This window comes from Stereum hirsutum, assembly GCF_000264905.1.
Source record: "Stereum hirsutum FP-91666 SS1 unplaced genomic scaffold STEHIscaffold_26, whole genome shotgun sequence".
NCBI lineage: Eukaryota > Fungi > Basidiomycota > Agaricomycetes > Russulales > Stereaceae > Stereum > Stereum hirsutum.
The window spans coordinates 237030-255039 of NW_006763156.1; the positions used below are offsets into that span (position 1 = coordinate 237030).

General features: G+C 51.7%; 4 protein-coding genes across 4 annotated transcripts; 2 read left to right on the top strand and 2 right to left on the bottom strand.

The window, feature by feature from the left end:
- Positions 1-1028: 1028 nt before the first annotated feature.
- Positions 1029-4159, bottom strand: STEHIDRAFT_143196 (uncharacterized protein; the record flags this gene model as incomplete). The annotated part of the gene is made up of 9 exons (XM_007311389.1): positions 3774-4159; positions 3642-3711; positions 2257-3309; positions 2070-2138; positions 1836-1959; positions 1759-1804; positions 1574-1716; positions 1371-1388; positions 1029-1225 (listed from the first exon to the last, which is right to left on the bottom strand). The coding sequence occupies exons 1-9, from the start codon at positions 3809-3811 to the stop codon at positions 1029-1031; spliced, it is 1758 nt and encodes a 585-aa protein (XP_007311451.1). The 5' UTR covers positions 3812-4159.
- A 223-nt stretch (positions 4160-4382) lies between these two features.
- STEHIDRAFT_173115 (uncharacterized protein) lies at positions 4383-7736 on the top strand (the record flags this gene model as incomplete). Its single annotated transcript, XM_007311390.1, has 6 exons — positions 4383-4758; positions 4840-4876; positions 4939-5131; positions 5190-5330; positions 5397-6131; positions 6201-7736. Exons 1-6 carry the CDS (start codon positions 4416-4418, stop codon positions 7734-7736), a joined length of 2985 nt encoding a protein of 994 aa, XP_007311452.1. The 5' UTR covers positions 4383-4415.
- A 1311-nt stretch (positions 7737-9047) lies between these two features.
- Positions 9048-11829, bottom strand: STEHIDRAFT_163686 (uncharacterized protein; the record flags this gene model as incomplete). The annotated part of the gene is made up of 4 exons (XM_007311391.1): positions 9048-9239; positions 10251-11405; positions 11469-11538; positions 11597-11829. 4 exons carry the CDS (start codon positions 11827-11829, stop codon positions 9048-9050), a joined length of 1650 nt encoding a protein of 549 aa, XP_007311453.1.
- A 3300-nt stretch (positions 11830-15129) lies between these two features.
- On the top strand, positions 15130-16953 carry STEHIDRAFT_69434 (FAD/NAD-P-binding domain-containing protein; the record flags this gene model as incomplete). Its single annotated transcript, XM_007311332.1, has 7 exons — positions 15130-15327; positions 15397-15651; positions 15708-15801; positions 15863-15906; positions 15969-16041; positions 16114-16194; positions 16250-16953. The coding sequence occupies 7 exons, from the start codon at positions 15130-15132 to the stop codon at positions 16951-16953; spliced, it is 1449 nt and encodes a 482-aa protein (XP_007311394.1).
- Between the last annotated feature and the right edge of the window lie 1057 nt (positions 16954-18010).

Sequence of the window (18010 nt, forward strand, 5' to 3'; positions counted from 1 at the left end):
GGTTTGACCGTCCCACCCATTCTTCACCCGAATCATGCCGGATCGGAATCCAGGAGAGTCAAGTGTCCGACGGTCGTCATGCTCATGGACCTGAGCACAAGTGTGGCGTTTCAGGAGAATGGAAGAAAAAGACTTCTGGTAAAGAGAGCGGCAGAGAGGACAACGAAGTGGTCGGGATATATCGAGGAGGAGCCCAAGAATATATTGGTGAACGTTCGCGGATGCTCGGCACTGCCATACCCAGTCCTTCACGATTTTTCAGAACCGTTTGGGAGGATATTTACCATCGTGACCGAGCGTCAGCCACCGGGGATTTTAGGCGAGCTAGAGGAGCGGATGGCAGTTGCGATGTACCCATTCGAAAGGTTGACAAGAGTGAAAGAGGCTGAGGGGAGGACGAAGCAATAGATAAAAGTGTGTCCGAGTTCATGTGCGAAATGTCCGCAATACAACCAACTTGGAGCAGCGACTGACGACGACAACGATGAAAGTCGGCATAAATAGTCATATTCCTCTTCTGAAAGAATCTGCATAGTCGTAGCAAACGAGCACCGGCAATCGGACAGCGTCAAGATCGCCGCTGAAGGCTTGCAGACGTATCAGCCAGTATCAATGCTGTAAAGTCGAATGAGAACGGCCAATCACTGATCCTCTTCCGTGCTTTCCGCTTCCCAAAAACTTAATTCCTCGCCATTTAACTTGGAACGATCCCGATAGCCTTGGCCATTCTGTTTCAACTGAACAAAACCTCCAACGTGCGTCGAAGTCCAAACGACCGACGCCGAACGTTTTTCGCTGCTAAGACCTGCAGATCCACGCCGCCTACTACAAAATCGTGCGCACGACCAGCTCTGCGATATTTTTGAGTCACTACAGCGGGGAGAAAAAATAGGACTCAGAGGAGGCGGATGAACAGCAGGATTTACGTAGCATCCTTCGTAGACGTGATCTTAACCAGGAGAGATGACTTCGACTGTCATAAGTTCAGATGCTGGAACGTCCATGAGATTGCCAGCATACACCATATTCTATGTGCTAGGACATTGAGCAATGTGGGTGGCGACAGGGGCGGCGGGGATACCGTTCCAGTCCATGGCAATCGTAGAGAAAGAATTCGGGGCGATCGTCGAGGAAGTACCCGGTGCAGGGAATGACGCCCGAGGTCGGGGACGGTACACGTTCCTTTTTCGAGGTGATATTTGAGACCGTTTGGGTTCAGGTAGGACTGTTGGATCGATAGCGCCAATGAGTATGGAGAGTTGCGAGGTATATCGGAGAAAAAAGAACGACAGGATTGATAGAGAAGGAAAGGGCGATGCACGAGGAATGAAGGGCAAAGTTGACGTGAAGATGAAGAGATGAGGACTGACCTTCACGCAACATAGTGTCTATAGGAGAAGATACAAGCGTTCATCAGTATATCGCTCAAATACACGAGGGGAGATAGCGAGGTTGACGAAGGAAGTAGCAGCAACGAGGAATGTGAGTCCGCGCGGAAAGTGTGCACGAGCAGGCCTGATTTTCAGGGGGACCATCTGACCTATCCGAGTGAGAAAAACTGCAACAAACGTACGTCTCGCTCTTTCTACCTCGACGCACTCGACATGACCACGGAACGATCGTGTGTCACCACACCGCTCTAGCTCCATCACCCACCATGGAATTGGAAAGGATCGATTGATCGTCCCCGTCCGTTCCTCAGCCGGGTACATCTTACTCTGAGAGCACTACAAGGGCTACATCGAGCCTTAGATGTACCATCGAATCGAGCGCATATACGCATCGACAGACTCGCGACTGCGACCTAGAGAAGATCAACCAAAACTCAAACGTACCAGAGATGAAGTCACAGAGCGTCACCTCACGCCCGTCGGATATATCGACTGAGAGATACGGATATACACATCGCGCCACGAACAGATCGCTATGCATGTCCTCTTTGTGAGGCATATATTCTGTCTTGAGTACGCACATATGCATATGTGCGTTGCGCAGCAGTGATGACCTCCATGTCAACGCGACTGCGATCGTACATGCGCGGCCTATCAAAGCTCCATGGCATCACAAACCTCGAAGCGCGGATCTCGAAGCTCGAAGCTCGAAGGGCAAAGCTTCAAATGAACGAGCTTGTCAACTAACTGCATGACGCTCGAGCAACAGCGACCACAAAGGGACGACGAAGGATCCAAACATGTCTCCAACCCCATTCCACGCCACACACAAATGGATGAAAAAAAGCATGCAAGAATCACATACCGGACATTTAAACGCCTTCTCCCTCGACTTCCTCCCACTGGTACTCGCCACACCACTGCCGGCACCTACATCTGCAGCCAAATCCTCCGCACGTTCGTGCTGCTCGATGGATGGATACGATGCCTGCGATAGTGCGTCGGCCATCGCGATTGGATCATGGTCAACGAGCTGCGAAGCATCCTCTGATACACGCTCGTCACATCCCCGTCCCACTTCCAAAGCTCTACCCGAACTAAAACCCGAACCTGACCTCAATCCCGACCCCAATCCCGTAACGAGTCTCTCCTTTGTCTTCGTAGTGTTCGAGACGAACTTCCCCCGAGCGCCTCTCTTCGTTTTCCTTCCTAACCCTGATAGACCTCCATTCCATTTGCTAGCACCGGCATAGTTGCGACCACCAGCCCTGCTAACAACACTAACAGAACCGGCACCAGTCCCAGCATCAGCACAAGCCCCGCCCCCACCAGCACCACCCACATCCACGACTCCTCTCCTCTCTTTGATCCTCCTACCCAAGTCGTGAACACGATTACTCGTCGCACCCGACCCTGCCTTCTTGGTCGTGCTCTTTTTAGACTTCGCAGCGGGTGTGGGTCTAGTGGAGGCAGGGAGGGAAAAGGAGGCGGGTGGCAAGCTGAGAATCGAGGGATGAGTACGATGAATGTCGGGAGAAGGGTTTGTATTTGTTTCGAGCGTTAGGGTGTGCGCTTGTGCCTGGCTTTGTTGACAGTTCCCTTCGAACGGATACGAGACAGAGATATCCTGTGCATACATCGATGTGGCGCCTTCCCCGTCCGTGTCTAGAGCCAGACGATGGTCGACTCGAGAGAGCGAAGTACAGTCGAGGAGCGGATACGCAGGCTCGTCCATCCTGCTTTCCATCGACACGGACGTGGCGGAGAACGCAGACGAAAATGGCATGAATGGGGATAGCGGGGTGAACACAGATGCAGGCGAGGACGAGACTGGATCTGAATCGGAACCGGCAGCGCTTAGCTCTGGCGTCGAGGGACGAGAGCCGGAGGGGATGCAGACGCCAAGGCCAGGAAAGGTCTGTGTCGCCGAGGAGAGCGAGGAAATGGGACATGGACTGGGGAGCGCGCGGGGTTGTGGGTAGGAGAGGACGAAGGGTTCGGGATCGTATTGGTCGTTCTGGTGGGAGAAGGGTGAAGGAGACGTCTGCGAAGCGAGGACGGAGGAAGGTTGAGCGTCGGATGAGGAGTCCTGTTTTGAGAGGACGAAGACGTGTGAGTCTTCGAAGTGGGCGAGAAGGTCGTGCATATCGGGGATGGCTAGACCACAGCACGTGAAATTCGACCACTGTGAAGTTATATGCAGAGCAGTCAGCCAATGCGGCGACGAGCGAGGAAGAGGTAGATGCGTACTATTTCGCGTTCGAGAGCATCGGGAGAGGGAGAACGTGGGTTCGCGTCCCACTGGTCGGAGGGGGCGAGACTGGAGACGATCGGTGTATTGTTTAGTGTAGAGCGGATGAAGAACGGGAGAAAGAGGCGTACTCGAGAGGTTCATCCAACGTCCAATCCATCCTGCCCATCCCATATTCATCCTCACGTCCAGGACCTTCTTGACGAGATTTTTACGAAGAGAGAACGGGCAAGAGGCAGAGTATCAGTCGAAGAAAAGAGCAGCGGAAGACATTGGATTTCGTCGTCCAGCCTCAGGGACGATATATATATCTATAAATATGCCCATAGCCAACGCGAGGTTCACGCTGGACAGAGAAAAGTGAGGCGTCTGAAAGGGGGCGGTCCGCGGTCCTAGTCGCGTCATCTCTCCTTTCCAGCCATTGTCAGGACCAGCAAGCCCTTTATCCCAGATGTCATTAGCTGTGAGCTGCACCAGAGGTAGTTCACGGCATCCGATCAGCTGAAGCAAGAGGTTGTAAGTAGGCGTAGGGGACGAGAGCAGGCAAGGAGCAGGGGGGATTGAGCCACGGGGCGGAGCCCGGAATATAACCGGCAGTTTGCTGACGCGTGGGAATATTCTTCCACAGAGGCTGTGGCTGATACGAGAGAACAATGAACTGAGACGCCTACATTGTCTCGTGTCGCGACTGCGTTCTCGTCTTTCATCCTTTCCCTCACACCACCGCATCCCTCTCAAGCGTAACTTCTCCGTCTCAACACTCTCTTCGCACCATGTCAGCAGATTCTGTAGGCCTATCCTCCGAGCGGCCCGTGAAAGGAGAAAGCGAAGTCGAGGCTTGGCTTCAGAGCGTTCGCAAAGACTGGAAGCCACTAATGAAAGTCAGAACGGCAACCCATGAGAACATCGAGAACCTCCTGAGCATCTTCATCAATTACCTCAATTCACTATGGTACGACGAGGATGGTCCTGGTGATTTGAATGTCGAAGCTCCACCCACGTTACTACGAGACGCCTTGTTCGAGAAACAAGATAAACGGAAATTGTTTAGAAAGGATATTGGCGACTTGCATGGAAAGATTCCTCTGGCACGTCTTCTGCTGCTGGCCTGTACTGGTACGTGGTCTCGCCTTTCTTGTGCCTGCATGCACAATGCAGTGCGCGTTTTGTACAAACTAGATATTGACACATCCATAGAACCTGAAGACGTTGTGAGCGTCAAAATAACCACTGAGTAATTCGAACCCGATCATATGTCTCTATTTCTGCCTGACGCCTTTTTCCTCTTTTTTTCAGTACGGAACGTGCGCGCGATTTAAGAGACGCCTGGAAGCAAGAGTATGAAGGCGGCGCCCTAGACAACTTCCTCAAAGCAATGGAATGGTACGAAAAGAACTACGACCCGGCGATACATTACGGACGCACCATCGCCATCTTGCAGTCGAGCGGAACAGGCAAGTCACGGCTGGTGGATCAGCTTGCCTCTGTGGTACGTTTGACAATCTGTCCTGTCCCCCGCGAAGACGCTAATAATGAGAGTCCAATAGCACCCTGTATTCAGCGTTACTTTACGTGCATCGAACGAACTGACGGAAGGTTGGCCGCCAAGAGATCCCTTAGTTATGGAGTTCTTCGAATACTGCTCTCAAACCGATCCTTCTCTCCCACCTGAGATCATAGAGATAAGGGTGGGCGCTTTCTCTTTATCTTCCTTGTCCATCTCCAACCGAAACCTATGATTTTCCTTTCGACAGGGAGAAGAAATGGCTGCCGCATTCCTTGGGGCACTGATCGCAGCAATCGCTGATGGATGGGATATCTCTCTTCTCAAAGCCCTGGACCCGAAGTTCAGCTACGGTCTTCCCGATACCCCCGAGGCCGCTCGGCGACAGGAATTCTTCAAAGTCGTTTGTGACAACGCGAAGACCATGCTTCACAAACGGTCTGCGTTTCTTGCCGAGAAGCGTAGGTGGATCCAGTCCCTTAGGCCAGCACCGAAAGAGGGCGCGCCGAACAACGAGCGCAAAAAGTACGACGAAGAGCTGTCTAAGAGCAGTTCTCAGTGGCATGCCGAGCTCTTTGCAGAATTCTGTCAGCCAGCGTTTAAACGTTTGAGCGCCAAACTTCACGCTGCTGGCCATACCAAGTTCTTTCTGGCTCTAGATGAATGCACTATTCTCGGAGGAACGTCCGCGAATGAAAGAGAACCTTCCCGAAAATGCTCGTTGATCGCCTTTCAGCGTATACTGAAAGCTGCGGAACATATGACCACGCCTGTATCTTTCTGGTTCCTTACGCTCGACACCAGTTCCTCCGCTGCGATGTTGGCTCCTTCTGGCCCTCTTGCTCCGTCGGCACGTCTTACCGCCGACCTCATGCCGCTGCCTCCGTTCACCTACATGGACTTCAACCAACTCAGACATCGCTTCAGAACGGACACGGCTTCCGCCTCGTTGGATATCGAGAACCTGAAATATCTTGGTCGTCCGGTATGTTCCCGTATTTGTCTCGAATATTCTATTCTAGGGCCGCGCACTGAGTCTGATTACTCGTTGTAGTTGTGGTCGACGATGAAAACGCCGCTGGTTGTGACGTTTGCGAAGGATAAGCTGTTAGCCGCTCGCGGATTCAATCCAACAGACTTGTCGCAAGTACTAGCTGTTTTTGCCTCCAGAGCATGCCTCAAATTGGCAGGGAACAACGCCGCGAACCGGATTGCCGCCGACGCCGTCAGCCGCCACATGCGCATCCTGGTCTCCATCGTGAAAACGACGTTGGACACTACTGTCCCTTCGGAACCTATGCTCGCCATCGCCGCCGCCACCGCACTTACAAAATCTACGGCAATCTACAACGAAGCACTCACCACGTTATGCAACGAGCTGTACCGCCAGCATTCCGTACTCGCAGCTGGAGAGGTGGGGGAACTCTGCTCCCGCCTCCTTCTTCTCCTCGCTCGCGATATGGCCACTACCAAACAAGATACACCGTTTGTCACGACGGACGGGTGCTACATCCACGCCATCGAATTGCATGACTTGATGTCGAGCCTTCTTGGGCAGGACCGGTATGGATTTTTTCACGATGACGACGAGAAGAAGTTGGCGGAGGAGCTTCGATCGCTCTGCAAGGGCAAGTGGGTGAACCTCACCCACTTCCTCCAGTACGAAAAGACGATCGAAGAGCTCACTTTTGAAGAGCTCGAGCACGCTTGGTTCTCTGGCGCCGCCATTCAATGCTGCCATAATCAGCCGGTCATCGACATCCTCCTTATTTACTACGGCGGATCGCTTCACGAGCCGTATAAACGCGAATATCTCGGCGTATGCGGCCTTCAGGTCAAAGCCAGGGAACAGGAGGCGGATGGCACGGTCGCAAGCGGTTTGACCGTCCCACCCATTCTTCACCCGAGTCCTACCGGATCAGAATCCAGGAGAGTCAAGTGTCCGACGATCGTCATGCTCATGGACCTTTGCACCAGTACGGTGTTCAAGGAGAAGGGAAGAAGGAGACTCCTGGTAAAGAGAGCGGCACAGAGAACGGTTAAATGGTCGGGGTACGTCGAGGAGGAGCCCGAGAATATACTGGTGAACGTTCGTGGATGCTCGGCGTTGCAATACCCAGTTCTTGGAAAATTTTCGGAACCGTTTGGGAAGATCTTTGCCACCATGACCGAGCGTCAGGCGCCGGGGGTTCTAGGTGTGCTAGAGAAGCGGATGATGGTTGCGATGTACCCAATCGAGAGGTCGGAGACAGCGCAAGAGGTTAAGAAGCAGGAAGAGCAAGAGAAGAAGAAGCAGGAAGAGCAAGAGAAGAGGCGGGCAGAGCAAGAGAGGAAGAAGCAGGTAGAGGAAGAGAGGAAGAAGAAGAGAGACGAAGCAGCGGAGAGTCGGAAGAACAAGAAAGCCACGATTGCAGGCCAGAGTTCAAACGGAGGGAGGGGTGGAAAGGGTGGAAAGGGTGGTAGGGGCGGCAGGGGCAGTAAGGGCGGCAGGGGCGGTGGTCGGGTGCCGGAAGATGATGTAGACGGTGAAGCAAGCTTCCCGGATCTTACAGACATACGAGAGGCTTTACCGAATAAGGATACGGTGTAGGTCCTTTGGAATCTAGTTGCTTGAACCAGTACCACTTTTCCTTTTCTGTAGAATCGTAGCAGTATAGTGTTCCCCACCTTTGGGAATTGATCTCGTCGTAATTGTGTTTTTTCTCTTTTTCCTCGTTTGCTTGCGTGTTATCGTAGGCAGGCTACTGGATCTCGCTGGCGATAATCGCATAGATGGTTTTTAGGCCTCATAATGAGTGCTTCAAACGGCAGGAAGACCAGTCGAAGCTACTCCACGCGAAACGACGATGACAGCAAAAGAGGGAATATATAGGTATATTTTTCTTTTGCAAACATCTGTAAGCGTACTCGTAACAAGCGCAATCCGGAAATCGAACAACACCGACAAGCCATACACTCTCTCCAGCTCGCTATCCCACGCATACAACCCTAGCCCAAGATCCTTCACGCTCCCGACCATGACCATAATCGCCCCGCTCAATCTCTCCCCAAATCCCCGCGTCCTCTGGCGCGAGATCCTCCATCTCCTCCGCCAACGCCAACTCTTCCCTCTATCCCCCCTCCATACCGCTTTCATCTCCACGTCCTCCTTTCTCATACCTATCGCACGTCGTTTTCTACACTCTGTCGTGCTGGCGAGCTGCCGTAGCGTCAAGAGAGATGTGTGGATGCGGGTAGGAAGGAAGGGAGAGCCTCTGAGTACGCGAGGGGTGTCAGAGAGGGATTGGCAGAGGATCGAATTCGGTAGAGGCAGAGATCAGCATGCGTACATTCCTATATACTGCGAGTCAGTGCCGATCACGAGGAAATAGAACGCGGTATACTACCTTACTACGTGCGTAAAGATGGATTGACTCGTCGAAATTCTTCTCAAACTCACGAGCCCTAGTCGATACCATGCGGATGCTCCACCGCTGAAGACTTGCAGATACATCTGCCAGCATCAATGCTGTAAAGTCGAATGAGAACGGCCACTCTGAGTATTGCGCCTCTTCCGTGCGTTCCGTTTCCCAAGAAAGTTCCCGCCATTTACATAACTTGCAACGGTTCCGATAGCCTTGGCCATTCTGTTCCGACTAAGCAAACTTCCAACGTGCGTCGAAGTCCAAATGACCGACGCCGAATGCTATTCGCTCCCGAGACCTCCGGATCCACGCCGCGCGTACGACCAGCTCTGCCATATTTCGAGTCGCTAGAGCGGAGAGAAAAGAGGAGGAGCGTGACGACCAGTATGTTTTACGTAGCATCCTTCGTAGACGCGATCTCAACCAGAAGAGATGACTTCAACTGTCATAAGTTTAGATGCTGGAATGTCCATGAGATTGCGAGCATACACCATATTCTATGTGCTAGGACATTGAGCAATGTGGGTGGCGACGGCGGGGATACCGTTCGAGTCCATGGCAATCGTAGTGAAAGAATTCGGGGCAGTCGTCGAGGAAGTACCCGGTGCAGGGAATGACGCCCGAGATCGAGGGACGGTACACGTTCCTTTTTCGAGATGATATTTGAGACCGTTTGGGTTGAGGTAGGACTGTTGAATCGATAGCGTTACATGAGTATGTATAACCCCGGAGCTCGAGAAAGAAGGATAGAAACGGGACGGCGCGATTCGTAGGCAAGGAAGGGTGTTAATGATGCGAGAGGAACGAAGGGGGGAGTGACAGAGAGACGATGACGGACTTTCACGCAACCTAGCGTCTGGAAGAGAAAGGATGGAGTTTTGTTAGTAGCGAACTCAGATACAGGAGTGGCGACGGCGGGGTAATAAAAGAATATAACGGGACGCGGACGACAGTTTTCGAAAACCGAGCAGTGTGCATGAGCGAGTTCTAATTTTCGAAAAGACCATCTACGTAAGTCCCGCACACTCTCCCTCTACACACTCGCCAGAACAATAAAACCACGGAACTGAGCTCCGCATGACTGTAAAGCATCTCGACCATCCGCCGTCGGATTGAAAAGGATGAATCGAATGCTCCGTTCATCAGATTTACTGGCCCAGTCCCTGGCTGTCGCACGGAGACGACTTCGAGCCGAAAGAATACATCGAGCGGAAAGACTACATGGAGTCCTGAATGTAGCCTGGAATCAAACGCATGTAAGCGTCGACAAGCTGAAGACTTCCACCCTAGGAGACGAAGCTACACGACGTGACTTCACCTCCAGGACGGATACGCATACACACGCACATCGTGTCTGGAGCACAGTAATTGATATGTTCTCTTCCTAACGCATGAGGGGGCATATATGTGTCGTAACAAAATCCAAGAGCATAGATGCAGAGACGATCGAGCACAGAGAAGCCACATCAAGGCAACCGTTAAACCAACACCAACAGTAACACCACACCACTCAAAGAACGATCACCCAAGAACCCACGACGAACGCTCGAGAAACCCTCCATTTCATGAAACACGGCACCATTCCACGAAACACATAAAAAAAGGAAAAAAAGGAAAAGAAAAACACATACCGGACATCTAAACGCCTTCTCTCTCGATTTCCTCGCAGTCATCTTACTCTCCCCGCACGCCACACGTACGTCCGGATTCATGTCCTCAGAACGGTCCTGCTGCTCGATAGAAGGATACGGATACGTATACGTATACGAGGCCTGCGATGGTGCGTCCGCCGTCTGGATGTACGAAGTTTGGTGGAGCTCGTCGTTTGATACTCTTTCATCACCTCCCTGTCTCACATCCACTCCCACTTCCACAGCAGCAGCGCCACACGAAACCGAACTAAAACCCGAACCTGACCCCGATCCCGATCCCGATCCCGATCCCGCGATGATCCTCTCCTTCGTATTCGTAGTCTTCGAGACGGACTTTCCCTGAGCGCCTCTTTTTATTTTCGTTCCAAGTCTTAGTCCACCGTCACCTCCACCAGAGCCCGCATTCAACTTCCCACGTATACATTCTCGCCTCCCAATGTCTCGGACACGACCACTCCCCGTACCCGATCCTGTCTTCTTAGCCTTGTTAGCCTTTGCTGCCGGTGTGGGTCTAGTGCGAGCGGAGGTCGAGGGGGGGAGAGAGAACGAAGCGGGTGGGAGGCTGAGGATTGTCGGAAAATGCGAAGGGTCGGAAGGAAGGTCTGTTTGTATTTCGAGCGTTGTGTCTTCTATCTGCCTCTGGGCGACAGCGTCGAAAGGCGAGAAATCGTGCGCATATATCGACATGGTGCCGTCCGTGTCGAGATGTAAACGGTCGACCCGAGACAGCGAAGTGGAGTGGAGAAACTCGTCCATGGAACCGTTCGACATCGGCGCGAGGGAGAAAGCAGACGAATACGGGATAAATGGCGATAGAGGAGAGAACGCAGACGAGGGCGAAGAGGAGATTAGATCTGAATCGGAACCGGCGGCGCTCAGCTCAGGCGTCGAGGGACGAGAGCCGGAGGGGATGCAGACGCCAAGGTCAGGAAGAGTTTGTGTCGCCGAGGAGAGCGAGGGAATGGGACTGGGAATAGGGAGCGCGCGAGGTTGGGGGTAGGAGAGGACGAAGGGTTCGGGATCGTATTCGTCGTTCTGGTGGGAATGAAGTGGAGGAGACGTCTGCGAAGCAAGAACGGAGGATGGATGAGCGTCGGATGCGGAGTGTTCTTTTGAAAGGACGAAGACGTGTGAGTCTTCGAAGTGGGCGAGGAGGTCGTGCATGTCGGGGATGGTCAGACCACAGCACGTGAAATTCGAGCACTGTTATGAGTACATGCAGAGCGGTTAGCGGAGAGTAGCGTGGGAGGAGAGGAAGATGCGCACTATTTCGCGTTCGAGCGCGTCGGGAGAAGGAGAACGTGGGTTCTCGTCCCACTGGTCGGAAGGAACGAGACTGGCGACGAAGGGCGTGTTTAGATTAGGGGGATGAAGAACGGGAGAGACGGGCGTACTCGAGAGGTTCATCCAACGGCCAATCCATCCTTCCCATCCCGTATGCATCCTCGTACTCTGCTCCGTCATACATCACTCGCCTGGAGGCCTTTTTCTGGCCAGGATTTATGCAGAGACGACGGGCAGAAGGGACGTTGGAGGACGGAGAAAAGAGGAGCGGGAGAGTTTGCATTTCGTCGTCAGGGGCGATATATATATCTGTAGAGATGCCCATGGCCAACGCGAGGTTCATCCTGGGCAGAGCAAAGTGGCGTCCAAAAAGGGGTGATCAGCACGTTTGGACGTCTGCTTCTTCTCGGGAGTCGGAGGAGTTGAGATTCGAAGCGTGGAGTTAGCCTGACAGCCGCGGTCCTAAGAGCGTCATATCTCCCCCTTCTAGCTCATAACGAAGAGTCTCGAGCACTTATTTGAGAGCCGGCAAGCTGGGAGCAATAGCAGAGGTAGTCCAGGACGAGCGAGCAGCTGAAGCAAGAGGGAGCTCGAGGACATGTTCAAGTCGGTGTGGCGGACGGAAGCAGAGCGTGGGGAGCCACGAGGTCGACGGGGCTGGGCCACGCGAGCCACTCCGCTGATAAGATTAGAATTTAGCGCCCGCTTCCATCCCCTCTTTTTCCCAGCTCCCATCCTCGCTCTGTCTTTCTCATCTCTTTCTGCACCTGCTCGTTCTCGTTCCCTACTTACTGCTTTCTCTATGCCTTGGTTTGATGCCTTCTTCAAGCTCTCTCTATAGGCTGATTTACTCGAGTCGCTCATTCTGCCTTTGACTCGCCGCCGGAACTCCAGCACTTCGACCTTGTATTGTGATCTTCGTCGGTCGACGGTCGCTTCTAAGAAAGATCACATAGGACGCACTCCAACCTGTCCACTGAAATATTCTTAGTGACTGGGAATGTTGTCTGCGGGCTCCGCTGGGTTCCTCGCTGTCGTTCTGTGATCACGGTCTAGGGTCAAGTACCTCCATAACGCCTCTCTCCCCTTGCTCCTCTCATTTGACTGCCTCGTGCTGTATTTGTATAATGAAAGAGTACAGTACCATGAACCGCGTCGGCTGCGCTTCTTTCATGGCGACCTCTATGTGTCTTGCTCTCTATAGCCACGACGAAGAGCCACTTTCAAGTCCGAACTCAAAGGACCGATTCATACTCAAGGTAAACTCGATATTATATCCATTTCTCACATAACCTCACATTGCATCATTGAATATAGTATCATTTTTTGTTGAATCCTGTATGGCGTGTCTCGAAAGTAACGTGGCCTCCACCGTGTTGTCAATGTCCTGCTCTCGAGCCTCTTTCTTCGGGAAGTACTTCAGCCGGCGAAAGCCAGTAACCACAAGTTCGGCCCCCAGCTCACGTCTTTCGAACTCTCTCCTATGAACTCAATCGATGCGCATACCGCGCCCGCTGATAAAATGAAAATTTTTCAATGCCAGATTCAACCATCCAAGCTGCACAGTAAACTTGGACGTACACAACTGGGTCCGCTGAGTCGCCGTCAGTGAACGCTGAAGGTGAACTCTCTCCTATCAAGAGGAGTTGTGCACGCTGAAGAATGCTTAATCAGATGGTTTCTTCGTCCCACTGTGGGCCAACAGATTATAATATGATGACGTACGTATTGTAGCTCCATCAAAGCCTCATCCGCTTTGCTGTACTCACGCTTAGGCATCGACACGAACGGATGCATCCTTCGTGCCTCCCCGATTACCTCCTGTAGCTCCTTGCTTGCAGTACTGACACGGTCGGACTCCTTCTGAGGTCAGATACCAGAAAACAGATGAGATCAGTGCCCGTGGACACTCATGCAGAAACGAAATGTCGTCCAGCCTGACCTATGTAGGCAACGATCGCATCGACTCTGTCGAGCGCTTGCTGGATGAGAGTGACTTGACCCCAAATGAACTCCTCGACTTTCTCAGTGCCCTACGAATCCGAAGCGTCGTTGGATGGGGTTGTATCAGAGGGGACAATCATGATCACTTGTGAAGAAGAGGTGTGTTCGACGCTGTGGAGGCCTGCCACTATGCGGGGTATCTATATCAGCATGTGCGGCGTCGAACCTACGGACTTCAGATATAGCCGTAGGGTTCATCTCAGTCTTCTTGTCGCCTTCGCGGATAATCTTCGACTGCTTCTTTGTCCTCAGCATCCGACATAGAACTTGCCGAAGTGCCACATTGTCTTTCGAGCTCTCTTGCTGGGTTCTTTTTCATCGCTCTTGCTTCCTGCCATAATCGCTGGCTACCCTCTCCAGTGGCTCGAAACACGTCCCTCGAGTATGCGTTTACCTCTAAACATAACTCGGCTCCATATAGCAATGAAATTTACTTATGCTGTGGCGGATGGGGGCGGGGCGTGGAGATCGAGCCACGATGTCGACGGAGTTGAGCCACGCTAGCCACTCCGCGCTGACAAGATTAGCGCCTTTTTTTTCGCTCCCTCCTCGGTCTGTCTGCACCCCGTCGTTCTTGTACCCTTCTTACCACTGGCTCGATGCTTTCGTCTGGTTCAGTCTAAGAGATAACTCTAGGGGCTGATTTATCCCGAGTCATTTCTACTGCCTTTGACTCGCCGTCGGAATTCTGCAAAGTACAGTTACTCTGACCTTGTCTTATGATCTTCCTCGGTCGTCCCCAAGAAAGACCACGCAAGACTGACTGCAGCCTGTCTGATGACCTCTCTCGACAATATGATCCTCTGTGTCTGCATCTGGGTGGTTTCGGGGAGATTTCATACTGGTGTTCACTGAGCTCTGAATCCCACCATGATCACTGGTACAGGTTACCCCCTGACGGCTCTCTCTACCGACTCCGTTTGATCTTCTACCTTGCGCTACTTGAACTATTTTGATACGCGACCTGTCGTTGCGCATGCCATCCTGTTGAGTGAAGCCTGTAATATCGATTGGTGGGTTCAAATTCTTACTCCAAAACAAATGACCACTTTCGATAAGACTACAGCACTGTTGGGTACTATGAGCCTTCCGTTCGTGGATGATTTCACGAGCATAGAATGTATCGCATAAATTAGAAAGGCATGGAATACAAGGTCTCGAACATGCTAAGGGGATACACCCAGCCTATATGGACCAAGTATTATTCCGAAGCGTACCGAATAACGCAGGGTGTGTCTACACAAACACTGAAGGCCTCCACATTCCGATTATCATACCTCGCTTCGTACGATGCTCTATCGTATGCAAATCGGACTCGGTCCATACGATAGTGCGTCGTACGAAGCGAGGTATGAAGATCGAGGCCCGTTTGAAGGATTCTTCGTACCGGATAGAGTAGGGTGAGTCTACAAAAATACGAAAGGATTCCACATTTACATTATCATGCCTCGCTTCATACGATGCTCTGTCATATGCATCGACTCAGCATTTAACAAGTCTTCGATATGCTTCCATTCGTACGATTTCACCTCCGTGGAGCTTGCCACACCATTGATAGCGTCTATGTAAGTCAAGATAAGTACGTAGAGGAGAGATCCTCATTGTAGAACGACTTCTTCGCTCTTGCATATCCTTCCTCATGAAGCTCTCTCGCTCCTTTCTGGTGGTTGGCTCAGCAATCACCCTGTCTGTTGCAGCCGATCCAGTGTGCATCGTGGGCGCGGGACCAGCTGGATTGACCATTGCCAACAGACTCGAGAGCAAAGGGTACCACACCATCATCTTCGAGAGGAGGGACACAGTGGGCGGGAAATGTAAAGCGTATCATGAAGGGCAAGTGCGCGATACATATACTTACCGATAGACAACTATTAAAATCTGATAAGTACTCGTCCACAGTGGACAGTTCCACCCTATGGGTGCATTGTTGTACTCGAACGAGACATATAAAGAAACCCTCCCGATCATCGACGCGTCAGGTCTGCCATCGTATCTCTTCTCGTATGCCACGATCAAGGGCTGGAGATTCAACTGGACAGATGGTGCGGTCGCCGAGGCACCCTCTCCTGCCGATGTGTATCCTCGCATAGAGCAGGATGTCGAGAGATTGTTCCATTTCTGGGAGAATACATTCGCACCTTGGGTGTCCATAGGGTACAAGGTGCGTGAGGTGGAACATGTACCGCCAAATTCAGTCCACTGATTCGTTATTTCCAGGACCCTATTCCAGAGGACCTCACGCTGCCGTTTGCCGAGTGGCTGAAACAGAACGATTACTCCTCTCCGGAATTGCTCAGGATTCTTGAACAAGGTTTGTTCCAGTTCCTTTGACCAGTATGTGGGCTATGAACTCATGCAGATTATGTGCATAGGAATGGTACCCTATGGATATGGTAGTATCAACGAGACTCCGGCGGTAGATACCTTCCTCTGTTTATATTAACTTCAGAGCGTTTGACCCAGCTATGCCTCTTCCAGATCTATATGCTGCAGTACTTCACGCCAGACATCATAAAATTCTTCGGAGGCCAGCAACCTGGGTATGTAATTGGTGAGCATAATGTTTCTCTACCTCTCTATATCTGTCTTGATGATTAACGATGCATGGTCTTCTCGGTGGCAGATTTTCACGAGCTTTTTGTTCGATACGCGGAGAGTTCTGTCAAAGGACCAATCTTCACCAACACTACCATCACAAACATCGGTGAGTGCAACCCCAGCCTCAGTCCCGATAGGTAGCATGGCTAACCGTCTCGCAGACCGCTCTGGTAGCACTCCGATCATATCATACAATGACCAGACGGGAAATGCAGTCAATCAAAGCTGTTCAAAACTCATCCTTGCATTTGCCCCTGTCATCCGCGCTCTCCAAGCCGCACAGCTGGACATCTCTTCAGAAGAAACAGCCGTGTTCTCCCCGCTCATCACCACCAAATACTGGTCTGGCGCTGTCAATGTCGTCACTCCGGATTACCACAGTTTCTCTGCATGGACGTTCGAGCCGAAAGGCCAGCCATCAGCCTTCACCCGTCTCTTCCCCAAATCCTCGATAGCTACGACGTGGTCATGGGGAAAACACGGAAGTAATCAGACGCGGGAGGAGGCGAGAGTGCTGCTCAAGGACACGATATCGAAGATCAATAAGGATCCTAGTAACACGACCCAGCCGGCCCAACCTATCACCGACGACGACGTCAGGGCGTTCTGGGAGTGGGACTACTTTGCACGCTACGAATCGAAAGAGTTGAGAAGCGGGTACTATCTCAGGTTCAATGAGTTGCAGGGGCAGATGAACACGTACTATGCGTCTGGACTTAACGGGTTTGAGACGGTCGAGTTCGCTATTCGGGCGGGGAGAGATGTTGTCGACCAGTATTTCGGTTCACGGAGCCTTGAGGACCATACTAATGGGGGTGGAGGACAGTTCCGTATTGGTGCCGACAATGTGTTGGTAGTGCAGTGATGTTGAGAGTATATCGGCGAGTCGACGAACCTACACCATAACAGTTGTTAATCGCGTTATTTTCTTGCAATGCTCTCCAACTAATCGATGTTTTCGTGGGTCCATATGGCATATAACTATAATAGTGCATACATGTAGTGGTTGAAATCAGTTTTATTATCGCTTTGAAAGCGCAATGTGTGAACTTCGAACCTCCGATGTGGGTTGGATATCATACTCAGTTCATAGTCTTGTCCAATTTGGGAGGTTTTGGCGGGCCGACCCCCAAAGACCATATATGGAAATTCTTGATAACGCGAAAGCCCTGATCTCATCTAAGCGAAGCGATAACCGTGAGGGGCGCAAGAGGTGTTCACAGATTTCGTGTCTCTGTCTCGTCCCATTCCCTTTCTTGTTCCTACCTCACAGTGAGCAGAGGTTCCCTTTCGTCTTCTGAATTAATGCACGGATGAATATTACCTCATTATGTCTCGACTCGTTGCATTTACATGGTCTACAATACATCTAGTAGTAAGATATTAGCATCACTGCTAACTCCGAGTTCAACAACCCTCTTGAGTCCATACACTCAATGACGCTCGCAGAACCTGTCACGATTTGCGCTTGATTGCGGTCATTCTGTTAGGAAAATATTTGCTGGGCTATCTGCAAGCGAGGCTTGCGGTTCTCCTTCTTTCCGCCACTGTGGCCCCTGATTAAGGACTGGGGAATCGTTCGTCCATTCCAGTCCCGTGCCGGCTCTTCATTGACATCTCTCTTTCCAAGTACAGGTCACATTGATACGTAGTAATCTCCTTAGACAGCATTTTATTGAGCGCTTCGGAGACGTGTAGACATGTTTCACTAAGGTGCGGACGTCCTAAAGCTATGTATCTCGCTCGAGCTGTTATAATGGAAATTCTGCCTCACCGATACTGTGTCGAGATGCTGAAAAACTGGTAGCAAATTTGATACACACGGGCAGGCAGAATCCAGGAGGAGAAACGAAAACCTATGCAACTTGTCTGTGCCACCCTTGTGTGTGGCACCGAGCTGAGAGATCCGACGCGACCCAGGA